Below are 21,519 nucleotides of genomic sequence, written 5' to 3' on the forward strand. Positions count from 1 at the left end.
CTCGAGTTCTGAAGCCACGGACATGAACAGATCTGTGCATAGATTTACTGGCAGGAGGAAATGAGCCTGCAGGTATCAATTCTGTGCAGCACAGTGGAGCAGTGTTAGCTTCCCTTCCTCTGGAGTTAGGACATGCCCTCAGTTAAATCCTGCCCTGATGCCACAAATCAAAACAGTTTTTAGATAAATGAAGAAAAGCCCTCAGGACTCCTGCCTATGACAGCTGATCCAGGATGCCTTCCTAGGCTTTTGCATCAAAGTCTGCTCCTATCAACTTGCAGAGCTCCAGTTTCAGCCTCTGAGAGCAGTTTTTGATGCTTTCAGAGGCAGCTGAATCCTCTTCTAGTCTGTAGTGGATTTATCTCTCCACATTTTCTTAAAAAAGAAAAAAATCTTTAGGAGTTATCCCTACTCTGCTGCACCACACTGAACGTGTGCTCTGCTGCACAAATTACTAAAAGTTCTTGGGTTGAAATAAGTTACTGGAAATGCACAGTAGCTGATTTTGAAACCACAACATCTCTACAATTTATTATTATTTTTACAAAATACCCAAAGTGATCAGACCATATTGTAGGTTACTGGCTTGCCGAAGGTTGTTTTAAAATCAAAACCATTTCTGAGTTACAGAAGTGCCAAAAACAATCTTGAACCAGGTTTGTTTGTTGTTTTTTGTTGTTTTCTTTTTAAACCAACCCCCATCCAACAAAACAGTTGTATAACTTAAAACAGAAACAAGAGTTTGTGTTGGAAACTGTTGAAAAACCAACCCACCAAAATCACGCTTGAGCAGAAGCCCTGTATGGCAAAGTTTCAGCTTAGGGCAGTTTAGTGCCAACCCTCCATAGGTTTACAATGGAAATACTGACACAACCTCAACTAGAGTGATGCAAATGTGCCCTAAAAACACTGTATTTGCTTTTTATTAATAAAAGTGGTAGTGTTTACATTTGCAGGTATCTTACACTTCAGCATCACGATGAATACTGAGTAGAATGAGTTAAGTTTTGGCTGTAAGGTCAGAAGTTTCCAAACAGATGAATGAGACAGAAGTGACAGTCCTCAATCATGAAAACAAGAAGTTCAAATAAATAAATAAAACAAAACTAAGAAATATGGGTAAGCATTAGGTTGGAATGGTTCAATTAACTGCAAATTATGGCCACTAAATTAGAGACAGAAGAAAACACAGTTACTTATTAAATAGCAAGCATTAAAGCTTTATGGTTTTGTATTAAAAAAAAAAAAAAAGGAAAAAGAAAGCTGTTAAAAATAAGACTTGCATTTACCAGGCCACCAAACTGCATGGACTAATAAAGAGACTAACAAAGGCAATACTGAGACATTAAGACACACACACGCTCCCTACTTGTGCAACTCAACCATATTCAAAACAATTGCCTTTTTCCTCACATAAGAAAAAAAAAAAAAAAGCATCCCCTAAACATATCTGTTCAAATAAAGCTTTAGGTTTCTTAAACTGTTGCTGTCTTACATAGCTCATTGTTATTATGTGTCCTCCTCATCAGAGGAAGAAGCTTATTTTGTTAATTTTTTTAATGGAGGTGCTTTGTTTCTCTCAGACAAGAGATTACATTCCTCACACCACTACAGGTTTTCTCCATTTATAAATTTGGTGTTCACACCAACTCCTCCTAGGCTTGAAAAGATAAGGGTTGGCACTAAAATAAAGATTTTGGCTCCTGTAACTAAAATTAAGGCTCACAATGATTTCCTTTCCACTACGTGTGTCCCATTTTTACCTAGTGGAAACGCCAGCCCTTCACCTGCAGGCACTGGATACATTCTGAACTGGAGGGGCCTATTTTCAGTCATGTTTTCTACAGTTCTACAAAGTTCAGGTGGCAACTGTCTAAACCTATGAACAGGAAAAATCGTCCTTGAAAGGCAAGTAACAACTGCAGCTAAAATTTTTCGACTATTCAGTGTCTTGTGGAATAATTCTGAATTGAGATGGGACAGTAACTCCCTCACGTCCCTGCTCTCCAGTGAAAATGGACTGTGTGATTCATTTTAAGACTTTAGCCACAAAAGCAAATGAAAAGTCACGATTCTGAACAGTTGCAGTTCTTAGTATTGAAAAGGCATCTGATACCTGAAGCAAATCTAGCTGCACAGACATCACTGACCACACCCTCACTTGAATTTAAACTGGATCTCTTCCCAAACAAAGAAAGCCAACACGGTCTCTCGGGTGGAGGGAAGCTAGTGTGAAAGGCAAAGAGGCAAGAATTTTGGTGGTTTTGTTTCTTTTCCTTTTAAAGTCACTGCAGTTAAGATCCAGATCAGTTCAGGGGTGTAAATGAAGGGGGAACAGGGGTGTTTGAGTAATATAGGCTAACACTGTTCTAGATGTGTTATTACAGCTGTAATTTCTGACTCTGTACAAATTGTACACGTAGGTTTAGACACATGAAAAAGTAACACACTCACAGAGACATAAAACACCTAGGTATAAAATATAAAGCAGTGTAGTAGTTACTAAAATTACATGCTCTCTTATTGCTACAGTGATTTTTGCTCTTTTTTCTTTTTACTGTACCACATGTTGTTCTAAGCATATAATTTGCATAAATTATTCAAGTTTAAGAAAAAATCCACACATCTTCACTTTTAAGCTACTTATATAGTTAATATAAAACAAAAAAAAAAAAAGGTTCTAAAGTATCTCTTTATTAAAAGAGAAATAAAAATGTCATTTGAAACTGGAATTCAGTGGCCAAATCCAAGGGCAGTGCACACCTTGTCATTCTGGTAGTCGTTGCCCACGCAGCGCAAGCCGAGGTTGGTGGGTATTTGGCCCAGTCTAGAGATGGTCACCAGACCTGCATGATGCCCTACGTGTCTGTTATTGTTCTGGTTTTGTTTGGTTTTTTTTGTTTGTTTTTTTTGTTTCGTCTTTAGCAAAAAAAGGACTATGAATGACCAAAGACTAACATTTATAATTTGTAGCAAAATTTGGTTTTATGTAGAAACAAGCCATGTTTTGCATTTGGATAGAGATTTAAATGAATTAAAGCTAAAAATTAAAAAGCACGATGCTGCAACATCTGGTCACTTGTTGAAGACCTCACTTTTAAAGTGGTTAAGTTTGCACAATTTGTACTTTTTTCTTTTTTTTTTCCTTTTTTTTCCTTTTTTTTTTTTTACTAAACAGTATTTTTCCTTCTTTTATAAACCAGAAAAACTAAACTACAGATAAATTTTCCCTACCTTGAGCTAATGCTGCAGATAGGGTTGACAAAGCTGTACAGCGCAATCAAACATACTTACATCTTAGCTCATTGTACAGGTACAGCCATAATCAAGGCACAAAGATCTTCTACAAGTTATTTTCAATAAAGTTGTACAAAATAATACATTTTACAGTCTGTACAAGAATAATAATCCAGCAGTAAAATAAAAAATGAGGGAAGGGAAGAAGAAAAAGAAGGGAAAGACTGTGAGGACTACAGTCTAGATAATGATTTTTAGAGCAGACGGGATCATCAGTGGACAAACTGAAAACAGTGTGTGGTTAACTCTTTCTGCAATCACAGGCCATACGCAGTTCAATAAATGTCCATGGTTGTCTTTAGACCACCAAGACTGGTTTTAAAAATACCCTTCTGAAAGGTAGCAGTTGGTTTTTGCACTGTCTAGGTCTGTTGGAGAATTGTCAGTATTTCCGCCCAAAGCCACATTACAGTCAGAGAACCAAACTCAAGGGTCTGTCTTCAAACTTGGTCTGTGACTTGGCACCTTCGTTACTCGGATGCAGTGAGTGATACAAAGTGGAGATCACGGGTTATAGGATTATGCCCACAGCAGTGCTAAATTACCTAAAGTTTTCTCTCCCCCAATTTTTGTTTCAACGTTTTAATTTTTTTCATCCCCAATTCTTTCAGGTGCTCCACATTCAGGGCTTTTAATTAATTAGGTTTTATTTCTTTTTTGTTTGTTTGTTTGTTTTTTTTCTCTCTCTTTTTTTGTTAATAACAGTGTTAGGGAATCCTCATGAAAATGGCCTTTTAAGTGTTAGGGGCCATCTCAAACTGTCCGAGGGGTACAGAAGCAAGCTTAGAAGTGCTGCTATTGTCCAGCAAGGAGAAAAAGTTGAGGGGTGCAAATCAATGGGAGATTCAAACAGTTCTCTTCCACCCTATGTGGGCAAGGGTGTTTTTTTTCTCTTTTTTTTTAATAAGGAATAAGGAGTCCAAAACACAGAAAAAAGTGCTCTCCATCACAACAACTCGTATTGGCGAAGGTGCATGCGCTGAATAATGTCCCGACAGTCATTGAAAACCCTCCGGATGTTCTCTGTGTCCACGGCACACGTGAAGTGAGGGTAGCAGTAGTGCCTTCCATCTCCACTTGCTGTGCTGATTCTCTGTGCAGAGCAAGAGAGAGACACTGGGTTAAAAATGAAACCCACTGGGGGAACCCCGACCCGTCCCCGAAGCTGGGCCGAATGAAGGTGAGGCGTGCACGTGTGAGCTGTGCCTTCTGAGAGGGCAACTGAGGGGCAAAACGCCCCCAGAGTTTTCACCTGAAATTCAGAATGATCAGAATTTTACAGTGAGGTGGTCACTGCAAGCTCGGGAATTTCAGAGAGGAATGAGAACTCAGGAAAATGCCATTATTTATATGCAGCTTTGGTGGATTTAACAACATAACTCCTGGTCCATTTGCCATGAAAAAAGCAGGATTTTGCCCCCCTTTACAAAGCTTTTATCCCTGCTTTACACTTACAGAAAGCCTCCCTCAACTTTTTGTTTTGCTCCATTTTAAAATGAGTCCACAATTTGATTGCCAGGCTCACCATTACAAGTAATTGTAATTATTTAAAAAAAAAACTACATCCATTATAGCTTCAGCTGACCAGTAATGGGAAAGATAATACGAAAAGAACATTAATATCTGAGAAAGGAGGCATCTTTTGATTAGTCTCTATCTTTAGAAATAATGCATGGAATAAAAATCTGGCCCCATTAATAACAGCAGGACTTCAATCATCATTCTTCTTAATTCTCACCAATTCTTTTACTATTTAATTATGTACAAAAAAATATCCAAAAAGCAGCTAAGAAACTGTAGTAAAGCTCATAAATGTAACAGTGGTTGATGCAATGTGGATGTTAAATACAAACACACAAGAGGTGACAGCACTTTGCAATAGCAGAAGGTGAGCAAGAGCTTGGGTTTGAGAAGAATCACAGAAGAAATAGGCAAAGAAAGGAAATACTTACAAGAAACTCGTCTCTAATAAAATACTTGGCCCTTGTAACTCTGGGATCCTCACCAGGCTCTGGTGTTGCTGATTAATAATAAAAGAAGCATCTTATTAAAACAGGTGTTTGCTGGTAATAGCACCAAAAAATCTCAACTTGTTCTGTTTTCTGCTCACATATGACAGAAATCCACTTGGCAAAACTGACTGTGAGACAAGACAAACCATGACATTATTTAAAGCAGCAGGACTTCAGAACAAGGGAATATTACAATGGCCACAGTACCAGGCATTTGGCAGGTAAGAGAAATGTCCACACTCAGGATTAGGAGGAGTCCTGAGGACACATTTGTGACAAAAAGTCAGACTGTGATCCACACCAAAGTAAAAGGATTTTGTCATGATGAAATTAGTAATATATTAAACGTTTAAGAGGCAGGAATCTCTCATTATTAATACCTTAAATTCAACTTTACAATTTGGCTAAAAGACATTGATGATTACATCTGCTGAAGACTTTTCAAATCTTAGCTGAAGCTACCAAGCCATCACAAATGTGATTAACAGGGAAATGATAAATTGCAAACAAAGCTTAAAGATCTTACCATCATCTGGTGTAGTGTAGCGAGCAAATTCTGGAAAGTAGTCTTCAATTTTAGATTTCCCTGCCAAAACTTTCTCTGCTAGCAAATCTTGTTTATTCAGGAAAAGGATTACTGAAATGGTCCGTAGCCACCTGTGCAAAATGGAAACCAAACACTGTCAGGAGGCACAACCCAGATCATACAGAAACTTAAAATAAAGTAAGTCCCACAACATGTTTGGAGACAAGGTCATATGACACACTGGAATGATTTGGAAAGGTTCCTTTTGTACCTGAATCCCAAGGGTGTCATTCCAGGTGTGCACACCCTGAGGGTGCTCCCCCCTTTGTGCTGTTAATCCAAACCCATCCCAGGGAGCATCTCCACCTCCCAGAGCACTGCTCCATCACTACTCTAATTGCTTCAGCCTCAAAATGGCAACCAGCAATTAGCAGCTGTGCAGAGCTCTTTGAATGACCTGAGAGCAATGAACATCAGAGGGGGGAGGCTGTGACCAAAGAACCAGCCCAGACTGTGCCAGATGTGAACAACTGAGTCCCCCTGCTGTTAACCCTGCTGGGCAGCCAAGCACCACACAGCTCCTCACTCACCCTCCTCATCAGGGGGTGGAGGAGGAGGAAAGGGAGAACGAAAGCAAAAAAATCTGGGGGTCAAGATGAAATGTAAAGGATGACTGTTTAATTACTGAGGGATAAGTAAAAGCCAGCAGAAGACAAAACAAGTGACGCAAAGGCAATCGCTCACCACCTCCTGTGGGCAGACCAATACCCAGCAAGCTGGGTAACCTCCCAAAATCCCCTCTTTTCCCCCTTACTGCAGACAATGATGTTATGTGGCATGGAACAAACCTCTGGTCAGTTTGGATCTGCCCACCTGAGTCCCCTCCCAGCAGCCCAGAGGATTCACTGCAGGGACAGAGTGAGGAACAGAGAGGGCTCTGCTCAGCAGCATGGCTGTGTTACCAGCACAGTTCTGGACAAAACCTAAACCATGGCACTCTATGAGCTGTTATGGAGAAAATGAACTTTGTCCCAGCCTGGCCCCTCCACGAGTGGTGACAGGACCAGGAATCTCAGTGAGAAGAGCCTTTCACAGACCTGTTGTTCCAGATACTCTTGAAGAGGTTTAGTGCCTCCTGCAGCCGATTGGTCTGATTGTCCTCTCGGATCACCATGTTGTAGCTACTGCTCGCCACCACAAATATGATAGCAGTCACATCTAAACCAAGAAATACCCTTTAGTTAATGCCAAGCTTCAGAAGAAATATCCAGGAATCATGAAGTTCAGTAAGAAGCTGCCAGACTTTCAGCTCCCTGCAGAGAACAGGCTGGGATGCTGCTGCTGAGAGCTTTTTAAGTACCAGGAATCAAAAAAGAAAGCGAAGAAAGCACGGAAGACAGGCAAGGCAGGGCCCAGAACAGAGGCAGACAGAATGACAGAAAATGTAGGAAAGAAAGGAAATTGAGCAAGAGAGAGAAACTGAAAAAAGCCGAGAAGAGAATTTAAAGAAGATTTAAAACGTGTAAAGAAAATGGGAAATAACTATGAGCTATCAGGAAAGGACAGGGAGGTCCTTGGGGGAAAACCTCAGGACAAACAGCACTTTTTATTTGTGTTAAGAGTAGCAATAACAGCAGCAGACTGCAATGAATTCATGGTTAATTGCTCTGGTGCCCCTGTATGTGTTTTACTGCCTGGAGCCCCATCTCCTCCCTGCAAGGCATTCCCAGGATCCCAGGATCAGGATCCCTGTGCTGCTCCAGTCCCTCACCCTCACTGCCAGGCTCATCTACCTCGGGCACAGCAGCACAACAGATGAGTCAGACCATGAGGTAACAGGAAGAGGAAGGAGCAGAGGTAAAACCCAAACAAATCTGTTACTGACAGCACAGAAGAAAATATTGCCCAGTTCTTCCACACACACAGACAGTGTCCAGGTGATTCTGTGACAGGAACTGTAGCAATTTGCCATGAATTCCAAGTTGCATTCTGCTTTATTCATTCTCTAGGATCTCACTGTAACTTTTCTACAAAAAGGTGGGGTTTTTTGTGTAACTTCATAACTATTTTGTCCAAACAACAAAGAAGAGAAAATATTTTCACCAAGTCTAGGTTTATGAAAACCTGTGTGGAGGAAGGTTCCTCATCTACACAGATACAGAGTAAAACAAAGAGCTGCAATGAAGGTGCCTGTCCCACTTCAGGACAGACACAATCTGCCTAACTGCAGTCATGTGGGAATTAAACCTGCTCTGAACTCATGGGGACACTGGTGTTGAGACACTTCAGCTCTCACCAGATGTGTCTAACCAGACAGATGCTCCCTACAACCTCATTCTGCATTACTGGGCCACTGCTGATTCAGAAAGAAGCATCACAACAGAGCCAAGTGGCTGCAATTATACACAAAAATGTGATAATCTGATTTTATGCATGTAATAATTATCCTGTATTTTGTACTTTGCGCAGGCACATCCATACGTAAACCTGCACACGGATGACAGAACATGGCTTGGAATTTTCACTCACACAGCTGGCAAATAATGCACAAAGCCACCTCCAAGAACACTTGATTAACTGAAGAGAGGGAAGCCAAAAAAATGGACAAGCTGAAGTTATCAAATTCAAATTCCTCTCCACCTGCATTCTCCTTGAAGATGTTCTATGCAGTCACAGGAGCTTACATGTCAAGAAAAAACTCAGTGCTGTGTGACTGTTTGGTAACTCCTTCTTAAGTTACATGGAAAGATGATGGATTTCACACAGTTGAGAAAATGAAGATTAGGCACTACAATTCTGCAGAGAACTATTTTATAAAGCCACCAGAAATTCTAATCCTACCATTAAAACACTGGATCCATTTTCGGCGTTCATCTCGTTGCCCTCCAACATCAAACATACTAAAAAAAAAAACCATAAATCCAGTCAGAATCATTTTGTACTGGGTTTTTTGTTTGTGTCTGCATGCAAACAGAAAAGGTAGGAAACTTTAGGACTTCTGTGTTAAAGGGAATCTTGGATGACAAGAACCTGAACAGGTAAACAGTCCATGAACACAGGCATGCAGAGAAAAAAGATTTAAAACATTTTGTTCTTTGTGATTTAAAATAAAGTACATCAATTTGCATTTCATTTTCAAGCCAGACTACTAAATAAGAAAACCATGAAATACTTTCTATTAAACACTGATACTTGAGCAGTACAGTAGGCTCAATGAATATATGCTAGGCTCTCCATATATTGTTTTTTGTCTGTGTTGTATTAATATTTGTAAAAACATAAAAAAGAATTATACTTACTGAAAATTTACTTTATCCACCTGAAACTTGGTTTCAAAAATTCCTGATGTCAAAACTCTGCATCTGAGAAGATCCTAAAGCATAAAGGGAAATGCATTGATTCAACACAGACACTTGGTGAGTTTCCATATACCCAGCAATGGAAATAAACCCCTTTTTTCCATGTTGTACTACAACACCAGGGAACAGCACTGGAGTGTTCAGTGTCACACAAGCACGATGGGAATCCTAGAAGTGATGTAACCTTGTACACCATTTATGTGTATAAACATAATCCAAAGGACAAAGCCATTTTTACTGGAATACTAAATATGTACAATGCATGGCAATACCTGAAATGGTGATTAGAAAATGAGAGAATTACCCCCAAAGATGAAATGGTGTGATTTCCTCCCAAAGCCCCACGTACCTGGTCAGACGGGGTGTACTCGTTCTGTTTGACTATGTCAATCTTGTCTAGAAAACTGCAGAGAGCAAAGAAAAAAGAGAAACTCATCACTCCCAAATCAGACAAACTTTCTGCTGCTTTAGTAACTGACAGTTCCCAGGTAAATTCTGCTGCATTTCAATGCTCTCGAGGCTCACAAAACGATGAAAAATCACAGCTGGAAAGGCAAAATTTGGGATTTTGTACCATTCCCAGCAGCTGCCGGCAGAGGGCTGAGAGCAGCTCCCTGAATCCATCTGGGAATCCCATGGAGCCCCTCCTGCCCCACAGACACCCCGGGGGTTTAATTTAGGGCATTTCTTCACACGGACCCCACCATGAACCTGCTGCTGTGGACACTGAAGCAATGGCTCAAGAAAATTTCCTGCAGGTACTTCCCTGGAAAGTCAAATGAGTATTTTTAAACAACTTATCAACTCTATAGTTCTATAGATAAATGGAAGCAATTTCAGTAAAAGTGAGAGGGGACACTGATTTTTCTGCCAGCTGCTGTATCAGTGTTTCAGGTACTTTCTGGAGCAGCAACAGTAGTTGGCTAAATGGGTAATAAGAGATATATTTTGTTCAAATTCATTAGGCACTACCTACAGATACTCTGGAGTATTTAAATTTTTTTTTTTTTACCAATTAACTGCAACCTCATAATTATCTTTCACTTCAAGTCAAAGAGCAAAAATCTCATGGAATTAGTGAATTCTGCTTTGTTGTGGATATCTGCTCAGGATGCAGATTTTATGGTGTTTGCCCCAGTCCCACTGCCCCACACCAGGTCCTCAGCCAGGAGCCCCCCTGCTCAGCCCCTTCCACTTCAGCAGTGCTTTACCCCCAGCATTAATGATTAATCAGCCTTTAAACCAACAGGCCTTGAGCTCCCTTGGAAATTCCCCCGCATGAATTGTTTTCTCTCTGAAGCAGAAATCACAAAGGAAAGGTGAGTTCCCTGCCTCCTTTAATGTGCACTAACAACAGCCACAGCTCCAACAGGGGAGAAGGAGCCTTGTCCCAGATTCACAAATCAAAAACCCAAAAAACTCCCACTAAAGGCACCACACGGGTCAGCCCCAGTTTCAGCCCCAAGTGACTTCCTAAAACACCCACTGAGGAGCAGGGAAAGGGGGAAATAATCCTGTATTTTGACAACTGCTTCAGAGCAATGCCCTTTGCTAGATGATCTTGCTTCCGAGACACGTGAAAATTATTTTTTGTTTAGACTGAATTACAGAATTTTAAACATATTAAAATGTACCTTAAGTTAACACGCTACAAAACCACGTGAGACAAAGTGCAAAGATCAATTTCCATCATGGAACGTGACATGGCCACAAGACTCACAAGGATAAAGTGATGACAAACTGTGCTCTGCAATTTGCAAACTTTATTTTTTTCCTCATATCTTCCAAGCTGTTAAGCAATTTTCTTTTTTTTTTTTTTTTTAAATCCGAAGGGAAGATATAAAACTCTCTGTTCAGTACACAGAGGATGTTAAATAAGTACAACAGCCCTGAGTTCCAAGTAGCACGAGTGTTTCCACCCCATCCTCTCCCCTCAGAGCACAGTTTCAGAATCACGTGGCAATTTCACAAGTTGGAGGATGCTTGAAAAATGTTCCGAACAGAACATGTTCATCAAGATACAAAGGTGATTACTGCCATCACCCAGCCTTTCTGGATGAGTTTATCCAAGCAGAACATTTTATGCTGGGTTCCACAAGAGGTGGGTTTTTGGTTTTGTTTTGGGGTTTGTTTTGTTTTGTTTTTTAAACACTCAGCTAATCAACTTAATGGATTTTGGAAACTGAAAATTAGAAAATAACAACAAGATAGAGCTAAAACCTGGAACTGTAAGTACAAACCTCTTACTGTTGTTTATGCAGACTATTTTTAGGCCTATGATTTCCTTGAAAAACATCAGCCACATAGGAGCAGTAGCACTGTACTAGAGATGGATTCCAACAGCAATTCTCATGCCAGGTAAAACAAGTTCCAATGGAATAAACATTTCTTCTTCCCCCCCAAAAAAAACCTCCCAACATTCAGCAACATCTGATACTCCTAACAATGCTCTCTGCAGAAGGAAGTCTTTCACTGTGTGACAGTCATCAGAAAACCCCTCCTGCTTCCAGGGCATTTTAGGGAAAATGGAGCACAGCTCCATGAAGATTTCCCCCTGTGCCTTTCCTCAAAGTCTGCTCCAGGAGCTTTAGAAAGGGCTAAAGGCATCAAAAAGCAGTTTGGTTTTTGCTCACATGTAAAGAAAGGGGGTTGTTCTTTCGGTTGGTCAATGTAAAAATAAATGTGAGCAGAAAAGGGGAGAAGAAATTTGATCTGCTCTGATACACCTAAAATAAGGAGCAACAGCGGGAGCATGAGAGTTCAGAAAACATCAATACACTGAGTTCAGAGACTTCTCAGTCAATGTTAGTCAAAACCAAACAATTTATCCACTAAATTAAACTAATAATCCAGTCAGATGAGAACAAAGCCCAATTCAAAATAAACACAAATTCACCATCATTAATTTCTATTTTTAATTCTTGCTATGCTCTACCCAAAACAGAAGTAAGGCCACTTGAGTACTACTTTGTGTGCCCAATTCACTGCTGTGAGAGATTGTTCTAAGCCTATTGGAGACGTGCCCACCATCTACTGTGTCAGCAGTGAACTTACAGGGAGAAATAGAAGTGACCTTGATGAAATAATTCACATAAAACTGTCAAACCACAGAACCAAATTTTATACTGCGAGTAAGCCTTGAACCAAGTTACAAAGTTAGTGTTTTTTTTGTTCTGTAAAATCTTCCCAGAGATTATATGGAAAAGCTATTTTCCAGAAAGCAAATAATTCATTCAGCATTGCTGCCAATTCTCACTTTGGGCCACATTCTGGACATGATAAATAACAGGATCAGCTACTGCTCTGCAAAATTCTGTCACGTAGTAAGAGGCTCTTCTGCCTGTGTTATAAAACATTGATACTGCTCTGACACACACTGACAAAAAAAACCCTCAAAAGACTTCAGGTTATTTGTAGTCAGCAACACTGAGAGGAAGCATCTCTAGGACAGCACCAGCTGTGTCTCTGAGATAGTAAAATAAAAGGTACTAACAAAAAATTAAATCAATCTGAAAAAAAAAAATATGCTGCTTTTTTGTGTCCCCTTTTTTAGCTTAGGGAAGGAAAACCACACGTGAACTGTTCCAAGCAGATCTTTGTGACAAATAAAGTGTCTTTAATTTGAAGAGCAGATTCATGGAGAGCTACACAGAGGCTTTCCTTAGCTCCAGCAGCTCTAAGTAATTAAGCCATACATGTATCCTCAATTCTTCCAAAACCTTAACTAAAACCTATTATGTCAAAACCACGTCCCAGTTCTCAGATGAAGATATATGCCAGTACCTGAATTATTCTGGAGTTCTTTCATCCAGACAGAGTTGCTTTATCCCTATGGAGGGAATTTCCTGAATGAACAGAGCTGCTGCCACACGAAGAACAGCAGGAAAGGTGTGTGACACCCCAAATCTTCCACCTCAGAACCAGCACAGCTTCACTGGCTGGGGCAGCACGGGAGAGAACTCGGGCTCTTTCCTCCAGCATTTCCTGACAGCCTTCTCAACAAACAGCACTGAAATGTTCCTCTCTCTCATCTGACAAAATGGTTGGCACACAGGAATTATTTTTTTTTTCTGCTTTGTGAAAAAGAGCTTTTGTTTTCAGCCTAGAACAACACTGGAAAGGTGTCTTCAAACTCACAACACACCTATATTTGAAGAGCTTTATTTCCATCAGGTTTTTTTTCTGGTCAAGTCATAACTTGAATTTCCATATAAAATGTCTCCCTTAAAAGGCACAATTAGATCTCGTCTTCAGTGTCAGAAAGATACTTCATGAAATCAAGATTTCAATCCCAACTAAAGATAACATTTGGTTATAGCTTATAAGCCTCAACAGTAGCACTGAAATTGTGCATTTGTGAAGTTCCCTGCCTCTGAAAGCCTCGAGGTATTTTACAGACAGTAAATCAGACTTGCAGCTCCTGCCTGCCTTCATTGAGGCTGCATTTCCTGCCCCCACTATCACACCCCAAAATGCACACATGGCATAGCCCTATTTTAAAGGCAGGCACACTGAGTACTTAATTGCCCCAAGTCCCTTGAGTCAGTGGAAATGATTTTCCATTTTTCATTTCCACTGAGTCATGCGTTTCTACCAAGATATTACTAAGAACCCCCCCAGAATTATCAAGATTTTACTAAGAATTACACTGGCATTTCCCCTGATCACCTCTAAAACAGTCTTTCCAATTTAGGTTTCTGTGACCAGAAAGAAATTAATACTTTTTTACTGGTCACCCTAAAGACCAAACTGTGCAAATGCCCAGCAGGTTTTTATTTATCTATACTTTATCAGAACTACAAAGTACTACCTAAAGTAGTTTTAAGCTGAAGTTTAACTCAACATTAACAGTGTTTATTATAAACAAGAGTGCATTTTTTATTTTTCAGAGCAGACCATGCTTTACTTCTGCTTTCCTGCCTTTTTAGTCCTTGCCATAATCCTTTATGTTATTCAGCAAAGCTTTCTAAAAGCCCTGCAGTTAACTATTTGGTAAATTCTTTCTTCAGCTCTGCTGTCTATGCTGAGCCAGAGACACAGGATGAGCACAAAGACAGAAAGCTCCCTTTTAAAAGGGTATTTGTGTGTGAGCAAATTGACTGTCCCTCAACTCTGTCCCTTTCTGCTGCTCAAAGCAAGCAGGGGAGAGGAGGGAATCCTATTCCTTGAACTGGTGATAAAGATTTCAGCTCGTTTATTTTGCAAGAGGAGCAGAACTGCAGGCAGATTTACAGGAATGATACAAATAAAACAACCAAACGTTCAATCTGCTGGTATTTACTGCGTCCTGCAAACATGGGCAGCATGTGAAAACAAACTCGTCAGGTTTTTCCTCAAATTAAGTTAAAAACTGAAGTTGGGACATCAGTAGATTTTGACTGGTTTTTACAGATGTACTGGTATTTTCTATTATTTGCAAAGGGGGACTTTTACTGCTGAGGTGGTCACTGAAAACGTGCCACAAATGTTACTGGAAAACTGAAAATGCTCAGAAAGGCACAGCTCCTTTTTTCTGCCTAAACAAAACTAGACACAGAGAGAGAAAATAAATTACAAAACCTTTGTAATTACTTTAAAAACTTTACAATTAGGAAAGAGAAACAACCTTTATATAGGGACAGTACTGTACCAAGTATTATATTATACCAAGTACCAAGTATTATATTATATTATTGGCATAATTAGGAGAACACTATATTGCACTTAAAACCATCTCATATACCATGTTCCTATAAGAACATTCTCCATGTCAGTCCTCAGACATAAGGATCCCATTGAAAACCAAATTTATGTTGGAAATGAACCTCGAAATGTAGCGTAAGATGTGAACAGAAGTAAACCTAAAGTCTCCGGAAAACCTCCCCAAGAAGCTGCAAACACTTTTTGATTTCCAGTTTCAAGTCAAAGCATTATTACCATTTCCTTATCAAAACTGTAAGAAAGGTTTACAAATAGCCTAAAGCTTAGAATTTAATTATAGATGGTGTCAATGCATACATATCCCAGAAAAGTGATTTTGAGAGCGGCCCCAGCTGTAATTCCAGAAGAAGCTCGAGCATTCCAGCCACTTGGAGGCGGAGGGGCACCATGGGTCTAATTTTGAAGCAAATAATGAGAAAGCTGAAAAGTATGACTCTATATATTTGGAATCATCTTGTGGTAATCAAGGTTACAGTTCCTTATATGGCGTGGAGAACATGAAGCACACACAAAAAATAGAGGATTAAAACCATGGGGTACAAAGAACTGCAGCCACCCCAAAAAACCAGGACGGGCCAGCAAAGCCCCCTTTAGTTTCGTGTCTCTGGAAGTTCAAACCTTGCCCTAAAAACGAGGCTGGTTCCGCAGGCAGCTTCCCAAAGCGCCTCATTAAAGCAGCACAGCCCGCCGGGAGGCATGAATGAATTTCAGACAAACCCAGCAGAAGGCAAAGCGCCCTTCCAACACTGCCAGGGCTCCAAAAGGGAAATGGGGGAAAGGTAGGAGAAAGAGAAAAATCTATTTAAAGAGGTTGTAGTTGTCTCTCTTTTTTTTTTTTTTTTCCCCTCTCTCTCTGCCTGTCTAAAGTTAGTCTGGCTTAGAGGATGCACTAACTTTCCCAATCAGTTTTACATTACAGCACAAGTCCAGAAATAGCTCCCAGCCGCCTTGGCCTCTAGCACGGTTGCCATGACAATGGAACCACAGGGCTATAAATAGCTCATCAGCACCAAATCTTGTGAGACACATCTGGAATGGGGCCAGCCCAGCCCCGGCCTGACAAATAAAAATAGGCACAGGCAGTTTCAAAGGCTGGAAAGGTACAATGCGGCTCGGGCTGTGCGGAGCAGGGCAGGGAAACGGGTTTGATTGCTTGTTAGCACGAGATTTATTTGATAGGAGATTGGGAGAGGTATAAAAGTCACTTTATTGCATGCTAAACAGCCAGCCTTTCTCTAAGGTCTATTTTTCTTTCTTTTCCCCACCCGTCTGCAGCACAACCACCCCGCTTTTGAAACTGTAACAATGCAGCCTTTTGCCCAGGAGACCATTAAAATAAGGAAAAACAGAAGGAAAGAAAAGAGATCTTCAAATCTTCCCCCCCCACGACTATTTCTGTACGTTTTTGGCTCAAGTGCACTGAGTGCTCCTGCGGGTCTGACAGGCATCCTGGCTGGGATCTGCCTGGGCTGGAGCGCTGGGCTGCAGCTCTAATCACTCTCAGGCTGTTCCGAGCCTCCAGGAGCCTGGAGAGGGACGTGGTTCCCAAATCCTGGGGCCAGGGCTGCTCTCAGCATCATCCCTTTGGACCCTCAGCGTGGGGCAGAGTCACAGCATATCCCATCCCTCTTCCATCAGCTCCGTGCCGCCCCACTGCCTCTGGAGCAGGCGTTTTCTCCCACTTAGTGGGCGAGAAAATGTCATATTTTTAGCACAGACTCTTGATCAACCCATTCAATTACATCCAAATTATCTGTGTGGGAACAGAATGTTATGTCAAAAATGTTATTCAGTGTATTTGTCAATATTACTCAAGAGAAGCCATTTGTATAATGAGGAGATTCAATATTTTCTCCAGCACAGGAAAGCAGCAGCTCAGGAACCAGACTGAAGTTGTGAGACTTTGTTATTTCACAGACACTGGAAGTAGTAAGTCAGCGTGATACAACACAGAGAACACCACTCCCAAAATATCAAATCCTAGCTGCTCTATCAAAAACCAATAGAGACTACAGATGGTGATCAAGAAACTGCAACTAAAATAAGCATTAAGCCACAGTAAAATATCTTCAGTCTGCCAAAAAGGCACCGTGCACGCACTCCCCGCAAGCTGCACCATCAGCCCACAGGATTCCTTTAGGTCCCTACATGGGTATTTTCATTGCTAAAAACTGTAGAGTTACTTCCACCCAGGCTCCGAGCTGTGTGTGAGCCTCCTCCCCTCGCCCTGCCCCTCAGCACATCCAGCTCTCCCCTGCCATCTGAACAACGCTCACCTCGGAACAGCAGCTTGCACAGAAGGACTTTGGATCATGTACTTTAAAACACGCAGTGCAGGATTTATTGGCTTTTATAAAGATACTCCAAGTTAGTCTAAGAGCCTATCACCAACTGCAAGTTTTGATTTAAATCACAGAAAAATTTGGTTTTTTCTTCCTTAAGAAAGCAACTCATACATCACTGCAAGATAGCCCTTTCTGGCCCACCTAAGAGACAAACTTTCTCATTTTGTCTGGGGGAAAGATGAGGGGGAGAGGGCTGTGGAGTAGCAAGCAAACACTACATGGGATGACCATTTTCCTGTTTTAAATATTTTTTAATTGTAAGCTAAAGTCACAGACCTTCTATACTTCAGAAGAAACCAAAAACTGCATTGCTCCTGTGCTCTGTGGGGACTGAATTTGGAGAGAAACTTGAAATTTAATAATTTTTCACAATGTAATCTAATTTAAATCTGTCAGGTTCAATAATGATCTCCTCAGGTTTAAGAATATTTGCTGTTAACTTAGACTAAGGAATCTGTAAAGTAAATCTGTAAAGTAAAGCCAAATGCAGAATGAAGAATTTTAAATGAAATTTGAATATGAATTTGTTTGAAATTCCCCGTATTTGATTTCAAATCAGGATATGAAAGCTTCCTTCAATCCCAGATGCCATTTTTTAAATGGCAACAACCTATGTGTGTTATAGGTGTAAGTCCTCTACTGTAGGCTGCTCTGAGCAATTAAAACAGGTGACCCTAGTGGGATATCCTTTTATTGTGTTTCAACCAAGTATTTTTATGAATCTTGTCCTCGTGATCTGTAGCCCCCTCCAGTGCCATCAAACCAGTAGAATTGATTTCTGCTGAAGAATTATTAAAATATTAATAAAAGTGCATTCATATGCTAAAAGAATTAACAAGCTTAATGCTCCATGCTACTTTCCCTAAACTGAAGAAACAGAGCTATCTGCAAAACCAGATAAAATGAAGGTTCAGACAGTTCCCACATTTTTTCAGCTTGTGTGTGGCTTGTAAACCTAAACAGGGAGAACACAGAACCAGGCACTTCCCCAGTCACTGCTGGAATAATGGGCAACATCATTTGTAGCAGGAATTTTAGGGACAAGGCTCAGTGGAGCTGACAGGACCTCACGTGACAGAAGAGGAATTCTGAACCAAGCCCGAGTTTCCGCAGGAATATCAAGGAAGCAGTGATAGGAAGGGAAGGAATCAGGCCCCAGATGAGCCCACACAATGGGAAGACAAACCTCTGCTGGGTTCTGAGCAGGGTGGTGAGGGAGGGCTTCACATCCCTGTTTAAATACACTTATACAAAGATCTTCACAAAACCAGTTTGCGTATATTCAGATGTAAGATATAAAACCAGTGCTGGAATCTCGTCTGCTTAGGCACCATCCCAGCTGAGATTTTTGTTCAGCACTTTAGGAAGTTGGATTCTCGGGCAAAAAGGCAGTGATTTTGACTCTGATGCTGCTGACAGGACACTGAAATGTTCATTTCTGTCCCGTGATGCTGCGGGCAGGGGCTGGAAGGGCCTCGACAGGACCGGGTACCTGGCAGTACCTGCTGGGCTGACAGTCCCACACCTCACAGCAGCTCACATTTCAGCTTTTGCCTTCCTCACAGGAATGTGGCTTCCCCTCCTCCTCCTTGTTTAAACGTTCTGCTTTCAACCCAGCAAAAACAACTCCAGGCCTCTGTAAAAGCAGAGGCACAAACTGGCACCTGCAGTTGAAAGCATCTGTAAAGAGCACACCTCTCATTTGGAACTGAGTTATAATAATACAGGGTTTTTTTCTCTTTCTCTAGAAAACATTTGCTTGATTATGAAATTTAATACCAGGCATACTTAAAAATATAATTTTAAACCAGGCAAATGACACAGAGCTGCAACAGCATTTTATAGTGTGAATTTTGAGCAGTGCAGGGACACTCATCTTTGGCTACAGTGAAAAGCAAATATCTGCTACCATACAACAAAATGAAGAAGTCAAGTTTAAGTGCTTGTCTGTCCCTGGCACACATTACACTCAGGCAGATAAAAGGACAAGAAATCAAGCTTGAAGCCAAAATCAAAGGTAAATAATAAAGGTGACCACACTGCTTCTGTGGAAAAGCCATTCACGGGAGTCACCATGGTTCTGGAATAGTGCAGTCCTCTTTTATTCCCCATGAAAAACCTTTCAGTCATCCAGTTCCATGGCTCTGCCTTTTGCAGAGTGTTTTGCTACTCTTAAAAGGAACATCTAATAGAGACCCTCCATCTTTGCTTACTCACATGTCTGTGACAGCATCAACACACAGCCACTGACTGTGCAGTGTTTCCACAATCTGCATTTGGGGATTTAGTGCTTTTAAGCCTGCAATTAAAATGGACACCTCGTAGAATAAAGTGGCTCTACAAAGACTCACAAACAGCCCTAATTTAACAAGGGAAATGACAAGCCATTTTAGAATCTTTTAAATACAGTATTTTGGCCTTCCCCCCTCTTCCCCACTGACCTAACTTGACTCAACTCACTCTGAAGCAGAATTAAAATCATTACAAAAATATGAACTTTAAATCTCACCTCTGAAAAGACACAGCTGGCTATAAAAGACCTTAAAATAGTACTGAAGGCTCTAGTCATTCAAATGACTGTGAAACACAGTAGGACACACTTTGTATTTACAAAACATATTCTAACATTTGCAAAATGTGTTTTTTCATGCAGACTTTTCTAAGCTGTGTGTTTTTAATGCTGGAGTCACAGAGAATTTAGAATGAAGTGTGCACAGGAAAAGTAAAATCCCTGACAAGGCACAACCTCTGCCTGTTTCCTCTCTCAGCCAGAGGCTCAGGGAGGTTTTCCACGGCAGTCCCTGGCTCACAGAGGAGACTGAGGTGCTGCAAAACATGGAATCTAGACAGGACTGGAGCGAGGGGTGTGGGTGAGGGATGGGGAATTTTGGGACAACTCTTAAAATCCCTTATTCTCTTATTGGCTTGTTTTGCAATGTTAAAATGAGAAAGCTGTTCTGCTGCTTTGGGTGGAATTAGTTCTTTTGAACGAGCTTCATTGACTCTATTTATTGCCAATATTAAAGTGTTGTAATTACCTAAACAATTACTAAATGTATTATTCACAGAACATAATTTCAGCATTATTTGGGGTTGTATTTCAGCATTACAACCCCAAAAGCCCCTCAGCAGCAGAAGGCACAGTTCTATCTTAAGTTGGAACCTTATGCTCAGAAGAATTAAGACTGAATTAAGATCCACGAGGTACCAGAGGTGACACAGACAGACCACCCTTCAGCATCCTCACTGGCCTCCTTGTTGGCAGCCTTTACAGAGACCAAGGACTGGGACAGCCTGGGCAGGGAATGTTCCCCCACAGCCCCATCCCTCTCTCTCACAGCTCTCTGTGCTCCCAGGCTGTGCCAGAGCCCTGACCACAACCCACCCTTCAGCTGAGGCTGGAGAGAACCTCTGAGCTGAGCTACCCTGGACAAAACTGCTCACTCTAAATTCCTGCCACGTTCTCTGGAAACCTTAACTCCAGCCCCACCTTTCCTCTGGGGATGGGGCAAGGAGAACAACAAAAGAAAGAAAGATTCTACCCACTGTTGTTGTGAAGCAAGTACCACATGGTGCAGTGAGCTCTACCTGTGCAGGGAGCATGAAACAAACACCACGAGGTGGGGAAGAACTTCCTATCAGTGGGCATTAATTCTGACATTCCACTGATACTGGTTTATCTTCTGGTTTATTACACTGAAAAGAAAGTATCACAGAGCACGAATAACAACTCATTTTTGTACCACCAGTGGGTGAACTCTCCATCCCCTGAACTCAATCACAGCCAGGCAGCAGGGGATCCAAGGGAAGGAAAAGCCAACCTGAAGAGCCCAAGGTATGCACTGAAGTTCCAAAAAATGTCCAAAATCCACTGGATGACTAAAAGCCATGATTCCACTAGAAGACAAGCACATCTTCACCATTTCCTTGTCTGCAGAGGGCAGTGTCTCATATTTGCATCTCAAATGGATGAAAACCTAAACCTAAATTACTCATTAACAGACTACAAATTTCCTCTTCTACATGAAAGAAACATTTAAACGGTCTCAGGAGAAGAACTGAACTAAAAAAGGCACTAAAAGCCATGGGTATAATTGCTGCTGTGGGAAAGACAAGAAGGGGTCTAAAATGGTATTTCTCTTCCCCAAATATTCCCACATCAACATTTGTTAAGTCCCTTCTGGGGCTTCTGGCTGCCCAATATCCAAGCCTGTTATTTTGCAGAAAGACATAAGCCCAGCAAGCCTCTTACAATGTCTAAAGAAGCACTAAATGATGTA

The 21,519-nt window shown here is 41.0% G+C and overlaps 1 protein-coding gene across 3 annotated transcripts in view; it reads right to left on the minus strand.

Moving 5' to 3' along the window:
- Nucleotides 1–500: 500 nt before the first annotated feature.
- GNAS (GNAS complex locus) overlaps nucleotides 501–21,519 on the minus strand; it is a 130,638-nt gene continuing 109,619 nt past the window's right edge. For all 3 annotated transcript variants that reach the window (XM_038159402.1, XM_038159403.1, XM_038159404.1), the window contains exons 6-12: nucleotides 9,544–9,598; nucleotides 9,135–9,208; nucleotides 8,677–8,735; nucleotides 6,933–7,053; nucleotides 5,836–5,966; nucleotides 5,250–5,317; nucleotides 501–4,390 (exon numbers count right to left, since the gene is read on the minus strand). In XM_038159402.1, the coding sequence (XP_038015330.1) occupies nucleotides 4,244–4,390; nucleotides 5,250–5,317; nucleotides 5,836–5,966; nucleotides 6,933–7,053; nucleotides 8,677–8,735; nucleotides 9,135–9,208; nucleotides 9,544–9,598 (655 nt within the window). In that variant the 3' untranslated portion in view covers nucleotides 501–4,243. The remainder of the gene's footprint in view (nucleotides 4,391–5,249; nucleotides 5,318–5,835; nucleotides 5,967–6,932; nucleotides 7,054–8,676; nucleotides 8,736–9,134; nucleotides 9,209–9,543; nucleotides 9,599–21,519) is intronic.

This window comes from Motacilla alba, chromosome 20 (genome assembly GCF_015832195.1).
Source record: "Motacilla alba alba isolate MOTALB_02 chromosome 20, Motacilla_alba_V1.0_pri, whole genome shotgun sequence".
In the NCBI taxonomy this organism is placed as follows: Eukaryota; Metazoa; Chordata; class Aves; order Passeriformes; family Motacillidae; genus Motacilla; species Motacilla alba.